The sequence below is a fragment of the Dreissena polymorpha genome, chromosome 1 (genome assembly GCF_020536995.1).
Source record: "Dreissena polymorpha isolate Duluth1 chromosome 1, UMN_Dpol_1.0, whole genome shotgun sequence".
Classification (NCBI taxonomy): domain Eukaryota; kingdom Metazoa; phylum Mollusca; class Bivalvia; order Myida; family Dreissenidae; genus Dreissena; species Dreissena polymorpha.
The window spans coordinates 38,095,164-38,112,138 of record NC_068355.1 but is presented as its reverse complement, the minus strand read 5'-3'; the positions used below and the strand labels follow the sequence as shown (position 1 = coordinate 38,112,138).

Below are 16,975 nucleotides of genomic sequence, written 5' to 3'. Positions count from 1 at the left end.
ACATTTCTTTTTTTTCTGCACCTTGTGCGTCATCTTTGAAAATAGAGAAAATGCAATAAATATATTTTTGTTTTTATAATTGTTTGCTCACAACTATGTTTTGGAGCCAAATAACCTCGAACAACTGAACAATTTGTTATAGTGTTAAATCGTTTTTTACCCATGTTTCAACAATTAAATATTGCTGAAATGATAAATATTTGATCTTTTTTGATGGCATAAATCATTGGATTTCTTATAGAAACTTTGTTTGAACAGTTTTAGAAGAGTAAAACTTAAGTTATGATTTCCCTAAGGACCTTGTTGAATTATACCTGCCCAAAGCATCATTAGAAAAAGGCAAGATAAAATGATTTCAGTCCCTATGAAACCTTACAGTTTTTAGACAGTGTATGACACTATCCATTTCTCATTTGTTTGCCATGCATCAGTCATTTATTTTCCTTTCAACAATAATTAATTTGCCTTAAATCAATCATTTATTTCCGCTACATTAATCATTTGTACGCCTTACATCTATAATTTGTTTGTTTACATCAATCATTTATTTTCCTTACATCCATCTTTTGTTTCCCATGCGTCAGTCATTTGTTTACCTTAAATCAATCATTTGTTTGCCTTACATCAACTATTTATCGGCCTTATATAAATCAAGTATTAACTGTAACCTAATCATATATTTTACTAACACCAATCATTCATTTTCCTTACATCAATCATTCGTTTGTCTTACACCAGTCATGTATTTGATTTACATAAATCATTTGTTTACCATATATAAATCATTTGTTTGCCTTACATCAATTATTTGTTTGCTTTAATTCAATCATTTATTTGCCTTAACAAAATCATTTAATTGACTAACATTAATAATTTGTTTGCCTTACATCAATAATTAATTTTCCTTACATCAATCATTTTTTTTGCCTTACATCAATTATTTGTTTGCTTTAATTCAATCATTTATTTGCCTTAACCAAATCATTTATTTGACTAACACTAATCATTTGTATGCCTTATGTAACATCAATAATTTAGTTTGCTTAATTACATCAATCATTTGTTTGCCTTACATCAATAATTTATTTTCCTTACGTCAATCATTTGTTTGCCTTACCTTATATCAGTCATGTGTTTGCCTTACATACATCATTTTATTTGTTTGCCTAAAATCAATCATTTGTTTGCATTATATCAATCATTTGTTTGTCTACATAACCCATTTCTGCATCATTTAAAACCTATGTATTTTAGCTAAATAGCATCAAAATTCTAAGGCTTATTTGAAACGCTCTCGCGTCTGTTTCCTGAGACTACTAGAACCAGTTATTGGTGTCTATGGGGGAGATCTACAGAATGCCCCCACAATGGTGATCGAACCCCTGACCTCCAGGTTGCTAGGCAGACACCCCATCCATTACGCCACAGAAACCTCTAACATCAATCATTACTTTGCCTTACATCAATCATTTGTTATCCTTACATCAATTAGGTTCCTGAGCACCATGGGCTGCATGTAAGGATTGTATCGCTCCACGATGGTTGGGAAGGAGCACGCAGGGCGTGTCATCACGAAGAGCATAAGGGACTCAAGCATCATCTTGAGAACGGGACGGTTTACTCCACCCTCAGGTTTGCGCCATGGCTGGATCACGAGACGCACCCTGTCATACGTGCTGGAAAGCGACATAAGGGAGTTAATATTTTAGCTGCACTCTTGAAAAAATGGGGCTTGGTGCATATAAGTGTGCACAGGCTAATCAGGGTCAAGATATTCCACTTCCAAATCACCAAAAATCTTTTCTAGATGCAGTGTCATCGCTGAAAAGCCTGTGTGTACTTCACAGGCTAATCTGGATTGACATTTTATGCACATGCACGAAGCCCCATTTTTCAGAGCCCGGCTCATATTTATATGAAACATATGATGGCAGGAGGAAGAAGGTACACTGAAACATATGATGGCAGGAGGAAGAAGGTACACTCATATTTATATGAAACATATGATGGCAGGAAGAAGGTACACTCATATTTATATGAAACATATGATGGCAGGAGGAAGAAGGTACACTCATATTTATATGAAACATATGATGGCAGGAGGAAGAAGGTACACTCATATTTATATGAAACATATGATGGCAGGAGGAAGAAGGTTCACTCATATTTATATGAAACATATGATGGCAGGAGGAAGAAGGTACACTCATATTTATATGAAACATATGATGGCAGGAGGAAGAAGGTACACTCATATTTATATGAAACATATGATTGCAGGAGGAAGAAGGTACACTCATATTTATATGAAACATATGATGGCAGGAGGAAGAAGGTTCACTCATATTTATATGAAACATATGATGGCAGGAGGAAGAAGGTACACTCATATTTATATGAAACATATGATGGCAGGAGGAAGAAGGTACACTCATATTTATATGAAACATATGATGGCAGGAGGAAGAAGGTACACTCATATTTATATGAAACATATGATGGCAGGAGGAAGAAGGTACACTCATATTTATATGAAATATATGATGGCAGGAGGAAGAAGGTACACTCATATTTATATGAAACATATGATGGCAGGAGGAAGAAGGTACACTCATATTTATATGAAACATATGATTGCAGGAGGAAGAAGGTACACTCATATTTATATGAAACATATGATGGCAGGAGGAAGAAGGTTCACTCATATTTATATGAAACATGTGATGGCAGGAGGAAGAAGGTACACTCATATTTATATGAAACATATGATGGCAGGAGGAAGAAGGTACACTCATATTTATATGAAACATATGATTGCAGGAGGAAGAAGGTACACTCATATTTATATGAAACATATGATGGCAGGAGGAAGAAGGTACACTCCTATTTATATGAAACATATGATGGCAGGAGGAAGAAGGTACACTCATATTTATATGAAACATATGATGGCAGAAGGAAGAAGGTACACTCATATTTATATGAAACATATGATGGCAGGAGGAAGAAGGTACACTAAGTTCAAGTCATGCAGTTTACTACATGCTCATATTTATATGAAACATATGATGGCAGGAAGAAGAAGGTACACTAAGTTCAAGTCATGCAGTTTACTACATGCTCATATTTATATGAAACATATGATGGCAGGAGGAAGAAGGTACACTCATATTTATATGAAACATATGATGGCAGGAGGAAGAAGGTACACTTAGTTCAAGTCACGCAGTTAACTACATGCTCATATTTATATTAAACATATGATGGCAGGAGGAAGAAGGTACACTCATATTTATATGAAACATATGATGGCAGGAGGAAGAAGGTACACTCATATTTATATGAAACATATGATGGCAGGAGGAAGAAGGTACACTCATATTTATATGAAACATATGATGGCAGGAGGAAGAAGGTACACTAACTTCAAGTCATGCAGTTTACTACATGCTCATATTTATATTAAACATATGATGGCAGGAGGAAGAAGGTACACTAAGTTCAAGTCATGCAGTTTACTACATGCTCATATTTATATTAAACATATGATGGCAGGAGGAAGAAGGTACACTAAGTTCAAGTAATGCAGTTTACTACATGCTTATATTTATATGTAACATAAGATGGCAGAAGGAAGAAGGTACACTAACTTCAAGTCATGCAGTTTACTACATGCTCATATTTATATGTAACATATGATGGCAGGAGGAAGAAGGTACACTAACTTCAAGTCATGCAGTTTACTACATGCTCTTATTTATATGTAACATATGATGGCAGGAGGAAGAAGGTACACTAAGTTTAAGTCATGCAGTTTACTACATGCTCATATTTATATGAAACATATGATGGCAGGGGGAAGAAGGTACACTAAGTTCAAGTCATGCAGTTTACTACATGTAACTACACAGTATTGAACTCAATAGTAACAATCGCATAATTGCCTGCTCTTTATGAACTGATATGTAGCTTATTTAAAATATGATTTGTAGCTATTTATTTTATACTTTCCGGTGGTTTATAGAGAAATATCAGTGAATTAAAACTGATAATTTCACTGTTTCAAACAATGAAAATTATCAGTGAAAATTATCGATAATTTTCACTGTTTATGTTAAATGACGTCATTTTTTGGACGAAATGACGTCATTTTCCCAACGTAATTCTTTAGTTAAACTCTTTAACAATGTATATAAACTGTGAAATAAAGCATAAAATAAAAAGAAAATTTGTTGGGTTCGGTGGATTATCGATTTTAATTCACTCGTGATCATATAAAATGTATATTTTCACTCGTGGCTGCGCCACTCGTGAAAATATTATTTTCTATGATCACTCGTGAATTAAAATCGATAATCCACCGAATCCAACAAATATCCTCTATATAATACCTATAATTATTGCACTTATGCCCAGCTGACACATAAATACCACTACTGCCAGATAATTATGTTTTAGGAGTGTCATATTCTGTGAAATTACAAGAAATTATACATATATATTAATGTTGAAATCCTTTAAAAGATATTCCAGTCTGGTAACTTTCTCCAACAGAGTTAATTATTGGAAGAAACCACAGCCAAAATCATATGTGAGAAGAAAAATCTAAGAAACTAGTTATGGTACATAATGTATTTACCTATTATGTAACTTAATAACAGTGTTAATCATTGAATTCTTAACAATTCATAAGCCCTTTGGCACAAGAACCTAAGAGTGAGCATCTACAGGACTCTTCTTATTATGTAATAACCTTTCTTTGGATTTGTCTTCAAATGTCACAATATCTCTGCATTATTTATTAATTACAATCCGACAGACTGAAATAAACAAGGCTGTAAAAAAGCTGGTAAGTACAGGCACCGTATACTTAAACAACAAGAGATGTGTTTGTCAAAAACACAATGCCCCATAATGTGCCACTTTAAATTTTTTGTTTGACCTTTGACCTTGATCTTTATCTTTCACCACACAAAATGTGCAGCTCAATGAGATACACATGCATACCAAAAATCAAGTTGCTATCATCAATATTGCAAAAGTTATGACCAAGGTTAAAGTTTTAGGACACATACAATGACAGACAGACAGACACATACAATGACAGACAGACAGGCCAAAAAACAATACATCCCCCCATCATTCGATCCGGAGGCAAAAAAAGCCTGTCCGGGGTATTCACTTTTCACAATGGGTGACATTTCGCGGGGGACAGACACGCTACTGACCGGGGTGTTCGGCAAACACCAGAAATCGCCGCGATTGCACGCTATCGCTGCGCTGCCACCGTTAACACCTGCCTGAAAGGGTTATTCTTGCGTTTTAAATGTACATATACAAAAGAAAATCATATACTATATTAAATGTACATGTACTTTAATTCGGACAGTACGTAAAGTCGGAAACGTAAATAAGCGTTTAGATGATCAATACTATTAACTCTAATGGTGTTAATCAATGCAATAGCCCTTTTTAACAACAAATATCAAGTTTCAAAGAAATCGAGTGAGTATTAAATCATTTATTTACTTGTGTCCCACTTAAAGTTAACTGTCTGAATTCACATACTGCATCAGCATGTTACGCCACATTTGTGCAGTCAGTATACAATACAATAATTGTTTCAATAGTGAAGGAACTGAAACAGCTTAACAGTAATGATACAGCGTGTTTAAATTATATTTTATTAAGAGGAAATGTCAATACCAAATAATTCGCGAGATATCCCAGTAGTTTAGTTGAAATTCACAACGAAACTTTTTATGGAAATAAAATGATCTCAATGTTGCACCCACTACGAATAATTTATTAACAAATAAATACACCCACGCCAATTTTTGGGCACTTTTCATCAGGACAAAGAAATTCATTTATTTCATGTAGAAGTTGTAACCGAAAATAGCTGTACACGACGGGTGCAAACCGTGTTAGGTGATTTACGCATGTTGGAATACAACTGTCCTGATTGGCCGCTTATCAAATCTTTAAATAGAATCATATTCCGAAATTAATTTGATTCCTTTAAAAATTGCAAACGTTTGTGTTATTGACATTCTTGAGCACTTTTATGATCTATATCATCCACCCATAATTTGCTTTTAAAAATGGAAATCGGGCCTATATGGGATTATCGAGTAATGGATAAAGATGGGAGAAGTTGTATGTATGCGATTGAGAAAGTTGACACGTATGTATCGGAGGCATCCAGAGACTCGGGATGATACATTTATTACAATCAGTGATGAGTTCTCCATGGCTTCAAACTATTAATTGCATAATCAAACACGCAATTATCACTCCTCCAGGTGTGGTATCCTACAGCTAGGTGCAAACATATTTTTCTTTTATATGCAGCGTTTAAGAAGACAGAAAACACTGTCATGGGCATGGGTGTGAAATACATTAGTATCACTTTTAAATAAAGGGAATCAATATTCAATTGATTATGTTCAATTATTTTATTATTAGCGATCACGATGAACACCAAAGTAGCAATTATGGATCTGCATTGATTAGCAGTGTTCGCCTTGTGGCAAGCGGTCCCCGCGAAATATGATCTGAACACCCATTGCAGGTTTCAGATTGGTAAGCGAACACAGTGAGATGAAATTGCGGTGAGTAGCTTTTGTTTAAGTACATGGTGCCTGTACTGTAGGTTGAAAATGACTTAAGTGATATAACTAGTTTCATGTTATATCATTTTGTACTGTTTATTCACAAACCTAAAATTAGTTAAAATGAAAACCTAAGCATACCCTAACGAGCCCATTACCATATAATGTGATAAAATTACATGTTTAAAATATAAGTTACATGATAATGAACTAACGTGTTTAAAATATGGTTTTTATCCTGCATGGTAAATGTTTATATGGTTTCATGTAGTCTTCAATACATTTGCATGCAACATTCTTAATTTGAAGGAAAATTGAAGACCAATTTAACAATAAAAATATCTGAGCTTTTTTCATACTTTGTGAAGGTCTGCAAAAGAACCAGTTTTAATCCCTAAATGATTCATTGTTCCCAATTGACCACGGCTTTTTTCTTCAATAGCAAGCACCTTGTTTGTTGCCCCTTTCTCAGTTTTGTCGATAATTTCATTCCCCCACATAGGAGATCAGGCACTCTCCCCAAATCAAGAAACAAGAGGGCCAAGATGGCCCTAGTTCACTCACCGGAGAGGATTCGGTTCATTTAATCTTTACCAAACATCAATTCTTGACCTAGATATTGTCCAGACAAATATCCATGTCAAGTTTCATCATTATTGAACCAAAACTCTGGCGTATGGAGTGTTTTTGTTTTTGTAAGATTTTACCTGGTGACCTATATTTTGAGTTGACCCCATTACCAAACATCAAACTTTGCTTACAAAAATAAATATTTTGACCAAGATTCATAAAATCTGAAATTATGACCTCTAGAGTGTTTACAAGGATTTTGTATAATATAATGAAAATTTAGACAATCTAAGGGCAATAATTATGGCATTAATTATGTGATTTTGCTCATTATCAAACTTGACTGAGATCTTTCAGCACCTTTCATAAAGAATGCTTGAGAAGTGTGAATGCTAGAGTGTTTACAAACCAAATGTGGAAAGATCAATTCTAAAACCTCACCTGAGCAATCAGGTGAGCTAAAAAGTGTGTTTCACCGATCTGAGCCATTTTTCAACTTGTCCGAGAAATCAATAAAACCAATGTATTGACTAAGTTTCACGATGATTAGGCAAAGAATGAGACTTCTATAGTGTTCGATCACAAGGTTTCTCTATAGTCACATAAGGAAAACTGACCCCCCCCCCCCAGCGGCCATGTTTTTTTGACCATTTGCGAACTCATCTGAGATATATAAAACCAATCATTTCACCAAGTTTCATCATGATTGGGCAAAAAATATGACTTCTAGAGTGTTCACAAGCTTTTTTCACTTTATAAATATAAGAAAACTGCCCCGTCCACTGGCAGCCATGTTTTTCAACAGACCAGAACCACTTTTGAACTCAACCAACTTATCATTAAGACAAACATTTTGAAAAAGTTTTTTCTTTTTTTTTGACATAGTGACCTAGTTTTTGACCCAGCATGACCCAGTTTCCAACTCCATCAAGATATATTGGGACAAATGTTCTGACTAAGTTTCATGAAGATCGGACAAAAAATGTGGCCTCTAGAATGTTTACAAGGTATCTCTACAGCCAAATAAGGAAAACTGCCCCGCCCACTGGCGGCCATAATTTTCAACGGACCAGAACCACTTTTGAACTCAACCAACTGCACATATCATTAAGACAAACATTTTGACAAAGTTACATAAAAATTGGGCATGATATGTGACTTCTACAGTGTTTACAAGTTTTTTCTTTGTTTTGACCTAGTTACCTAATTTTTGACCCAGCACGACCCAGTTTCAAACTTGACTGAAATTTCATTAAGACAAAGCTTCTGACCAAGTTTCATGAAGATCGGACAATAAATGTAGCCTCTAGAGTGTTTTTGAACAAATGTGGACGGACGGACAGACGATGGACAAAGACCGGTCACAAAAGCTCACCTGAGCAATCAGGTGAGCTTAAAAAAGCCCTGCAATAGACTGAATCCATTTTCAAACATGTTTTGTTCCCAAATTAAAATGATTGAAAGCACATTTTCAAATTAAGTTACATTTACAAAGAACATTGTAAAATAAACAGATCTTAGACAATACAAATTTCAGCAAACCATTTGGCATCTTTCAATGGCTTCCCCCTTTCCCCATGGTAAAGGCTGCAAGAACAGAGAGAGAATCCTGATAACCAGGAATTTGAAACATAGAAGCTTATATATGACTCCTGGCTCAGAATAAATAGACTTGGTTGAGATTTTAAATTCCATTAATGTTTTCTCCCATGCTTTTTGATAGCCTTGTTGTCAATCCCACTAAGGTGCTGTTGAGAACAAAAACGTAAGGCTCTATTGTGGGGATGTAGACACCAAAAATAAAACAAAGCAAATTTCCCTGGGTTAACCTGCAGCACCCTGCAACCAAGTTAAAACATTAAACAAGCAATTTAATGGCATTGATATCTCCCCCTCCGAAAACATTTTGTTTATGGATGGATGTAAATCACTTGTTTAACGATTTAATCTTCAAAGTAACAAAACTATTGCCAAGCAATATATGTCCCCTACCGGCTCCAGCATTGTCAGTAATTCCAAAATTGTCAGAATGTTTTTTTGTTTTTTTTTTGCCATAGCAACCAGAATATTTGACATATTAACAAAATGAAATGACATGCATAATCTCCATATTGCCATCTATCCATTTTTCAAGTTTCATGAAAAAATATGAAGAACTTTTAAAGTTATCGCAGGATCCAGAAAACCACCATTTTCAGCAGTATTTCTAGTCTATTTGTTGCCATAGCAACCATAATTTTTACGTAGGAACAAAATGAAATGACGTGCATAATGTCAATATTGCCATTTATCGATGCTTCAAGTTTCATGAAAAAAAAAAGAACTTTTAAAGTTATCGCAGGATCCAGAAAAGTGTGACAGACTGACTGTCGGACACACAGAGCCCAAACACAAGTCCCCTCCGGTGAAACTGGTAGGGGACAATTAAATAATAAAGAGTGGGGTAATTGTTTTTATGCATTAAAATTCTCCTCATTGATATTTGTGCATCAAGAAAGTTTCCTGTTGAAATCTTCTAATGTATCTGCGGTATAGCCATGAAAAGTTACATTATACAAAAACAACAAAGGCATTAACTATTATTTAAGAAAGTGCAGGGTTATGGTTCTTGTGCAAGGCACTTCTTCTCATTGATTTTCTACACACCCATGAAGTTTCATGTTGAAATCTTGCATGGTATCTGAGATTTAGCCCTCAAAAGTTACATCATACAAAAACAACGGGGGCAATAACTCTTATTTCAGAAAGTGTAGGGTTATGGTTCTTGTGCATCGCAATTTTCTATTCATATCTGAACACCCATGAAGTTTCATGTTGATATCTTATATTGTTTCTGAGATATAGCCCTAAAAAGTAAGCGACAGACGGACAGAAGGACGGACCGACACGCCAATTCTACATCCCTTTGCATTGACGGGGGATGATAAAGCATTACCTCTTTGGAGCTGGCGCAGGGGAGACCGTTCCAAAATCAGTTGAGATCAACTTTCTTTTTCGTAACACTCTCACTTCTTCCTCTTGATCTTCTAAATTCATGGAAGTATAGTCAGTTTGACTAGAAACACATCTCTGTTCCAAATAACCTTTGCTTTTACTATTAGAGTCCAATTTTGCAGCCTTAGATGCTGTACCATTTGCACTGTCATTTTCAACATCTGAGATTTTTCTCTTCCTAGAGCCTGAATAGGTGGCTTCAACATCTTCCTCATGAACATCTGTTTTAGAATCAACACTGGTTTTATCTGACTTCACCTCTTCAAATTTTGCAATATTTCCAACTTCAAATTTACCAACAGTGTTAGTTTTATCCCTTGCAGTCTTTTCATCACCCTTACTATCAGAATTGCTCCCAGCAACATCAGTTTTTGTTGTATCTTTCAAATCTTCTCCATCTTTTGATGAAAGAGAAACAGTCAAAGTTTTATCACTTTCTTTCATTTTCTTTGGAGGTGAAGGGTTTTCCTTGCCAACATCTTGGAGTACAGATTTTTCAGTTGAGTGATGCCCATCACCTGCAGTTTTGCTGGGGTTCTTATGGCAGGCAACGTCTCCAAGTTTAAATGAAGTTCTGGTGTTCTGGTCTGAATTTTCTGGTGCTACTTCTGAAAAAAAATTATGATTTTTTTTGTAAATAACGTTTAATGCTTGTGTTGAAACTTCTGTATTTACTGAAAATTGTAGAAATTAACCATTAATTTACATCAACTTTAAATTCTTATTCATTAAGGTGATGTCAATATTAATAATGACATTATTGTTACAACAATACAGAGGACGATGAAGACATGGATGATGATGAGACAATAAAAGTGACACAAATTGGCTAGGATGGCCCTTTAATGCTCATCTGTGTTCACTGTACACAAGTTGTTGAAAACTAGACCTAGTGATCAAGCTTTTAAAACCACTTGAATCAGATTCAAACATGACCTTGAGCTTTTTTTCAAGACAAAAATTTGACAGAGTTTAAACAAAATTAAGCCATAATTGTGGCCTTTAGAGTGGTAAAAAGTTTTTTTCTAAGTTCTGGTTTGGAGACCTAATTTTTGAATGTACATGACCCATATTGATTTTCCAATTAGATATTGCAAAAAAACATTCAGAGCAAGTTTCATCAAGAGTGGTATCTAGTTTTTTCAAGAATTTGACCTCATGATCTAGTGTTTGGATGCATGCGTCCCAGATTCACATTCTACATAACATGAAGATAAACATTCCAACCATGTTTTATAAAGAATGATTCATAAATAAGACCGCTAGAGTCAGAGGGGGTAATCACATGACAAACAAGATGGTGACCTCCATGCAGATAACAATTTTTCGCAGTTTAATACCCATTCCTAATGGATCACAAAATTACAGCTCCTGCTAAGAAAATTCACAGCCAGTTAAGTAGAGATCAAGAGCGAACACTATAAGTACAGAATAAACGCTTATCACTTTCTTGCTGATATGGCTGGAAAGTGAGCTGCATTAATACAATAAATGCAAGTATTTAAAGGTATAAAACACCGAAAAATACCTGTCTCCGCACAGACTTTGCCATCTTGTTTATGGGGTGATTATCCCCTTTGAGGGTGGTAACTTGGTTTCGAATGTGTTCATTTTGTGGCAATTCAGGATTTTTAGATTATACACAATATACTTATTAACCATCCAATGATGGGATACATTGAGTTCAAGCTTTATAGACACTACCTAAGATGGTGCTTAAATTGCAAGGAATATAGCCATGACACAAGCCATTGAAATGTTGAAATTGCATAAAGGCATAGTAAACCATGAGAACATTTTTAACATCTAAGTTCATCTTGATAACTAGTTATTCTTCCTACAATCTTAAGATTCACTTAGACAATTGTCTAAGTCACATGTAACAAAAGAGTAAACCTGATGCTATGTTTGACTTTTTGGTTTAATCTTAAGTACACACACAATTACATACACAGAGGGTCATGGTGGCTCTGATACCTTCAGCTGACTTCAAAGTACTCCAATAGTAAAAGACTTGACCTGATGACATTTTCTTTTACCCCACATGACCCAGATTTAAACATGGTCTAAAAACGGTTATTAAGATAAACACTATAAGAATGAATATGGCAGATGCTTACACTTTGAGTAAGGCCTGTTTTCATAATATTTGTTTTATTTATTTTTAAAGATTTTATGCTTTTTTACTAAAGGTTAGGCTTGGAGATGCATGGGAACAAAATCTACAATAAAACAAGAGGGCCAAGATGTCCCTAGTTCGCTCACCTTTTTTTACAAGGCCTTGTTAATTGCATTGTTGAAAATTCAGTACCCTAGAGCATATTATATTGATTCTCCTCTGTTTACTTTTGCAGTGTGAGCATAGGATTAATTCTGATTGAGTACTGTCAATTTGCATGTTTTTGTTTGCGATGCAAACATTTGCAAGTAATGCTAATTTTACATGTGTTTACAAGGTTTTTGTAAGATTTGGACCTCGTGACTAAGAATTTGACTCCACATGTCCAAATGTTAAACTTTGCCTAGATATCATTAAGAAAAACATCCTGGTCAAATATCATCATTATTGGACCAAAACTATGGCCTCTAGTGTGTTCACAAGGTTTTTGTAAGATTAAACCACATGACCTAGATTTTGTTCCCACCAAATGTCAAACTTGACCTAGATACTGTCCAGACAAACATCCTGGTCAAGTTTCATCATTATTGAACCAAAACTCTGGCGCAAGTAGTGTTGACCCCTCATGACCAAACATCAAGTTTTGCTTACAAAAATAAATATAATGACCAAGATTTGTAAAATCTAAAACAAAATTGTGACCTCTACAGTGTTTTCAAGGATTTTGTATAGTATCACGATTGTTTTGACAATCTAAGGGCAATAATTCTGGCATTTCTTATGCGATTTTGCTCATTATCAAACTTCACTGAGATCTTGTGGCCATATAGCTTCTCAGCAACTTTGATAAAGAATGCTTGAGAAATGTGAATGCAAATGTAAATACAAGAGGGCCTGAAAGGCCCAAAGTCGCTCACCTGAGATAACAAGATACTATTGGGACAAATCTTCTGACCAAGTTTCATGAAGATCAGAAAATAAATGTGGCCGCTAGAGTGTTATCAAGTTTTTTTTTATGATTCGAGGGCCATAACTCAGAAATGCCTGAGTAAATTTGACTGATTATTGAACTCAACTTAGATTTTATTGCTTTACACATTTTTATGAAGTTTGGTGAAGATCCCATGACAATGGCTTGAGTTATTCAGCAGAAACAACATTTTTGATGATTCAAGGGCTGTAACTCGGGAGTGCAGTCTTAGTCAATTTGGCTGATTATATAATGTGTTTAAAAGCATCAAACAAATGCTCCCATGTAACAACGCTACTCAGTTTAATAGACATTTTATGATGCTATTTTTACGTAACAATTTATTTTTTCTAAACACCGCCTTGTTTTGTTTACCTTGATATCATTATTTCGGATGGCTTTTCTCGACAAAATGTGGATGATTTTTTGTAAAATTTTCGTACCGGTATGATGATAATCGTACTGCAATACAATATGCATATTGCATATTGTGATATATACCGATATACTGGTATATTGTTGCAGCACTAATCAGAAAAGTGTGGAACACAAGTCATCTTATGACGAATTGCATTTATTTAAAGCTCCCATCTATGGTAATGTTATAGCTGAGATGGGAATGTTCCACTTGTTTTATGGCTAACTTTTTGATAGTTTTGGATCTATGAACTTTAAAGTGTGACCTTGACAAAGTAATGGCATTTTCAAGCTGTTTAATACCAAAATTTGACTTTTGACCTCTATATGTGACCTTGACCCTTGCGGAAGGAAGACAGTTGTTACATGCAACACATCGTCTTAAGATGGTTTTCTTTTGTGCAAAGTTAGTTCAAACGCCCTTAACAAATGGCAAAGTTATGGCCGAGACAAGAATTTTCAAGCTGCTTCAAAAGAGAGTAATTGCATCAATCCTATATTGAATATTAATAAGATTTATCTCACATGTTAGAAAAAGCTTAATTTATGAAGAGTGTTAAAAAAGTTCTGAAGTGATGACTAAGTTTTTGAATGTTGGTTATCCAGATTCAAACTCAACCTAGATATTGTCCAGATATTCCTTCTAACCAAGGTTCATTAATATTGGATGACACATGACAAGATAAACATTCTTACCACTTTTTTTCATAAGGATTGGGTCATAATAAAAGCATCTTCAGTGGTAAGAAGTTTTTTTCCCAATTATTTGACATGGTTACCTTGTTTTTGAAAAACACAAACCAAGATTCAAACTCAGTCTAGAAAATGACAAGATAAATATTGTGACTAAGAATTATCATGATTAAGTTATAAATGTGGCCTCTGGAGCGGAAAAGATTTTTGACAAAGATTTGACAATGTGACCTAATTTTTGGACACACATGAGCCAGATTGAAACTCAGCCTAGATATTGTCTAGATAAAGACTCTAGCGGCCACATTTATTTTCTGATCTTCATGAAACTTGGTCAGAAGATTTGTCCCAATAGTATCTTGTTATCTCAGGTGAGCGACTTTGGGCCTTTCAGGCCCTCTTGTATTTACATTTGCATTCACATTTCACAAGCATTCTTTATCAAAGTTGCTGAGAAGCTATATGGCCACAAGATCTCAGTGAAGTTTGATAATGAGCAAAATCGCATAAGAAATGCCAGAATTATTGCCCTTAGATTGTCAAAACAATCGTGATACTATACAAAATCCACATGACCTAGATTTTGTTCCCACCAAATGTCAAACTTGACCTAGATACTGTCCAGACAAACATCCTGGTCAAGTTTCATCATTATTGAACCAAAACTCTGGCGCATGTAGTGTTGACCCCTCATGACCAAACATCAAGTTTTGCTTACAAAAATAAATATAATGACCAAGATTTGTAAAATCTAAAACAAAATTGTGACCTCTACAGTGTTTTCAAGGATTTTGTATAGTATCACGATTGTTTTGACAATCTAAGGGCAATAATTCTGGCATTTCTTATGCGATTTTGCTCATTATCAAACTTCACTGAGATCTTGTGGCCATATAGCTTCTCAGCAACTTTGATAAAGAATGCTTGAGAAATGTGAATGCAAATGTAAATACAAGAGGGCCTGAAAGGCCCAAATTCGCTCACCTGAGATAACAAGATACTATTGGGACAAATCTTCTGACCAAGTTTCATGAAGATCAGAAAATAAATGTGGCCGCTAGAGTGTTATCAAGTTTTTTTTTATGATTCGAGGGCCATAACTCAGAAATGCCTGAGTAAATTTGACTGATTATTGAACTCAACTTAGATTTTATTGCTTTACACATTTTTATGAAGTTTGGTGAAGATCCCATGACAATGGCTTGAGTTATTCAGCAGAAACAACATTTTTGATGATTCAAGGGCTGTAACTCGGGAGTGTCTTAGTCAATTTGGCTGATTATATAATGTGTTTAAAAGCATCAAACAAATGCTCCCATGTAACAACGCTACTCAGTTTAATAGACATTTTATGATGCTATTTTTACGTAACAATTTATTTTTTCTAAACACCGCTTTGTTTTGTTTACCTTGATATCATTATTTCAGATGGCTTTTCTCGACAAAATGTGGATGATTTTTTGTAAAATTTTCGTACCGGTATGATGAAAATCGTACTGCAATACAATATGCATATTGCATATTGTGATATATACCGATATACTGGTATATTGTTGCAGCACTAATCAGAAAAGTGTGGAACACAAGTCATCTTATGACGAATTGCATTTATTTAAAGCTCCCATCTATGGTAATGTTATAGCTGAGATGGGAATGTTCCACTTGTTTTATGGCATACTTTTTGATAGTTTTTGATCTATGAACTTTAAAGTGTGACCTTGACAAAGTAATGGCATTTTCAAGCTGTTTAATACCAAAATTTGACTTTTGACCTCTATATGTGACCTTGACCCTTGCGGAAGGAAGACAGTTGTTACATGCAACACATCGTCTTAAGATGGTTTTCTTTTGTGCAAAGTTAGTTCAAACGCCCTTAACAAATGGCAAAGTTATGGCCGAGACAAGAATTTTCAAGCTGCTTCAAAAGAGAGTAATTGCATCAATCCTATATCGAATATTAATAAGATTTATCTCACATGTTAGAAAAAGCTTAATTTATGAAGAGTGTTAAAAAAGTTCTGAAGTGATGACTAAGTTTTTGAATGTTGGTTATCCAGATTCAAACTCAACCTAGATATTGTCCAGATATTCCTTCTAACCAAGGTTCATTAATATTGGATGACACATGACAAGATAAACATTCTTACCACTTTTTTTCACAAGGATTGGGTCATAATAAAAGCATCTTCAGTGGTAAGAAGTTTTTTTCCCAATTATTTGACATGGTTACCTTGTTTTTGAAAAACACAAACCAAGATTCAAACTCAGTCTAGAAAATGACAAGATAAATATTGTGACTAAGAATTATCATGATTAAGTTATAAATGTGGCCTCTGGAGCGGAAAAGATTTTTGACAAAGATTTGACAATGTGACCTAATTTTTGGACACACATGAGCCAGATTGAAACTCAGCCTAGATATTGTCTAAATAAAGATTTGACCAAGTTTAATCTAGATTGAATGACAAATTTGGCTTCTAGAGTGGTTACTACCTAAAAGTTTATGATGTTCATTATACAATAGACTAGGCACAACAAAGGACTTAAGGTGATCACAACAACTCACCTTTAGCACTTCACTCTCAGTTCAACTTAAAA

At 34.7% G+C, this 16,975-nt stretch overlaps 1 protein-coding gene across 1 annotated transcript in view; it reads right to left on the bottom strand.

Moving 5' to 3' along the window:
- The window catches only part of LOC127877297 (general transcription factor 3C polypeptide 1-like), a 413,141-nt gene that overhangs the window by 14,366 nt on the left and 381,800 nt on the right, over window positions 1-16,975 (bottom strand). The window contains exons 43-44 of the mRNA XM_052422993.1: window positions 10,120-10,786; window positions 1,484-1,676 (exon numbers count right to left, since the gene is read on the bottom strand). Coding sequence (XP_052278953.1) covers window positions 1,484-1,676; window positions 10,120-10,786 — 860 coding nt within the window. The remainder of the gene's footprint in view (window positions 1-1,483; window positions 1,677-10,119; window positions 10,787-16,975) is intronic.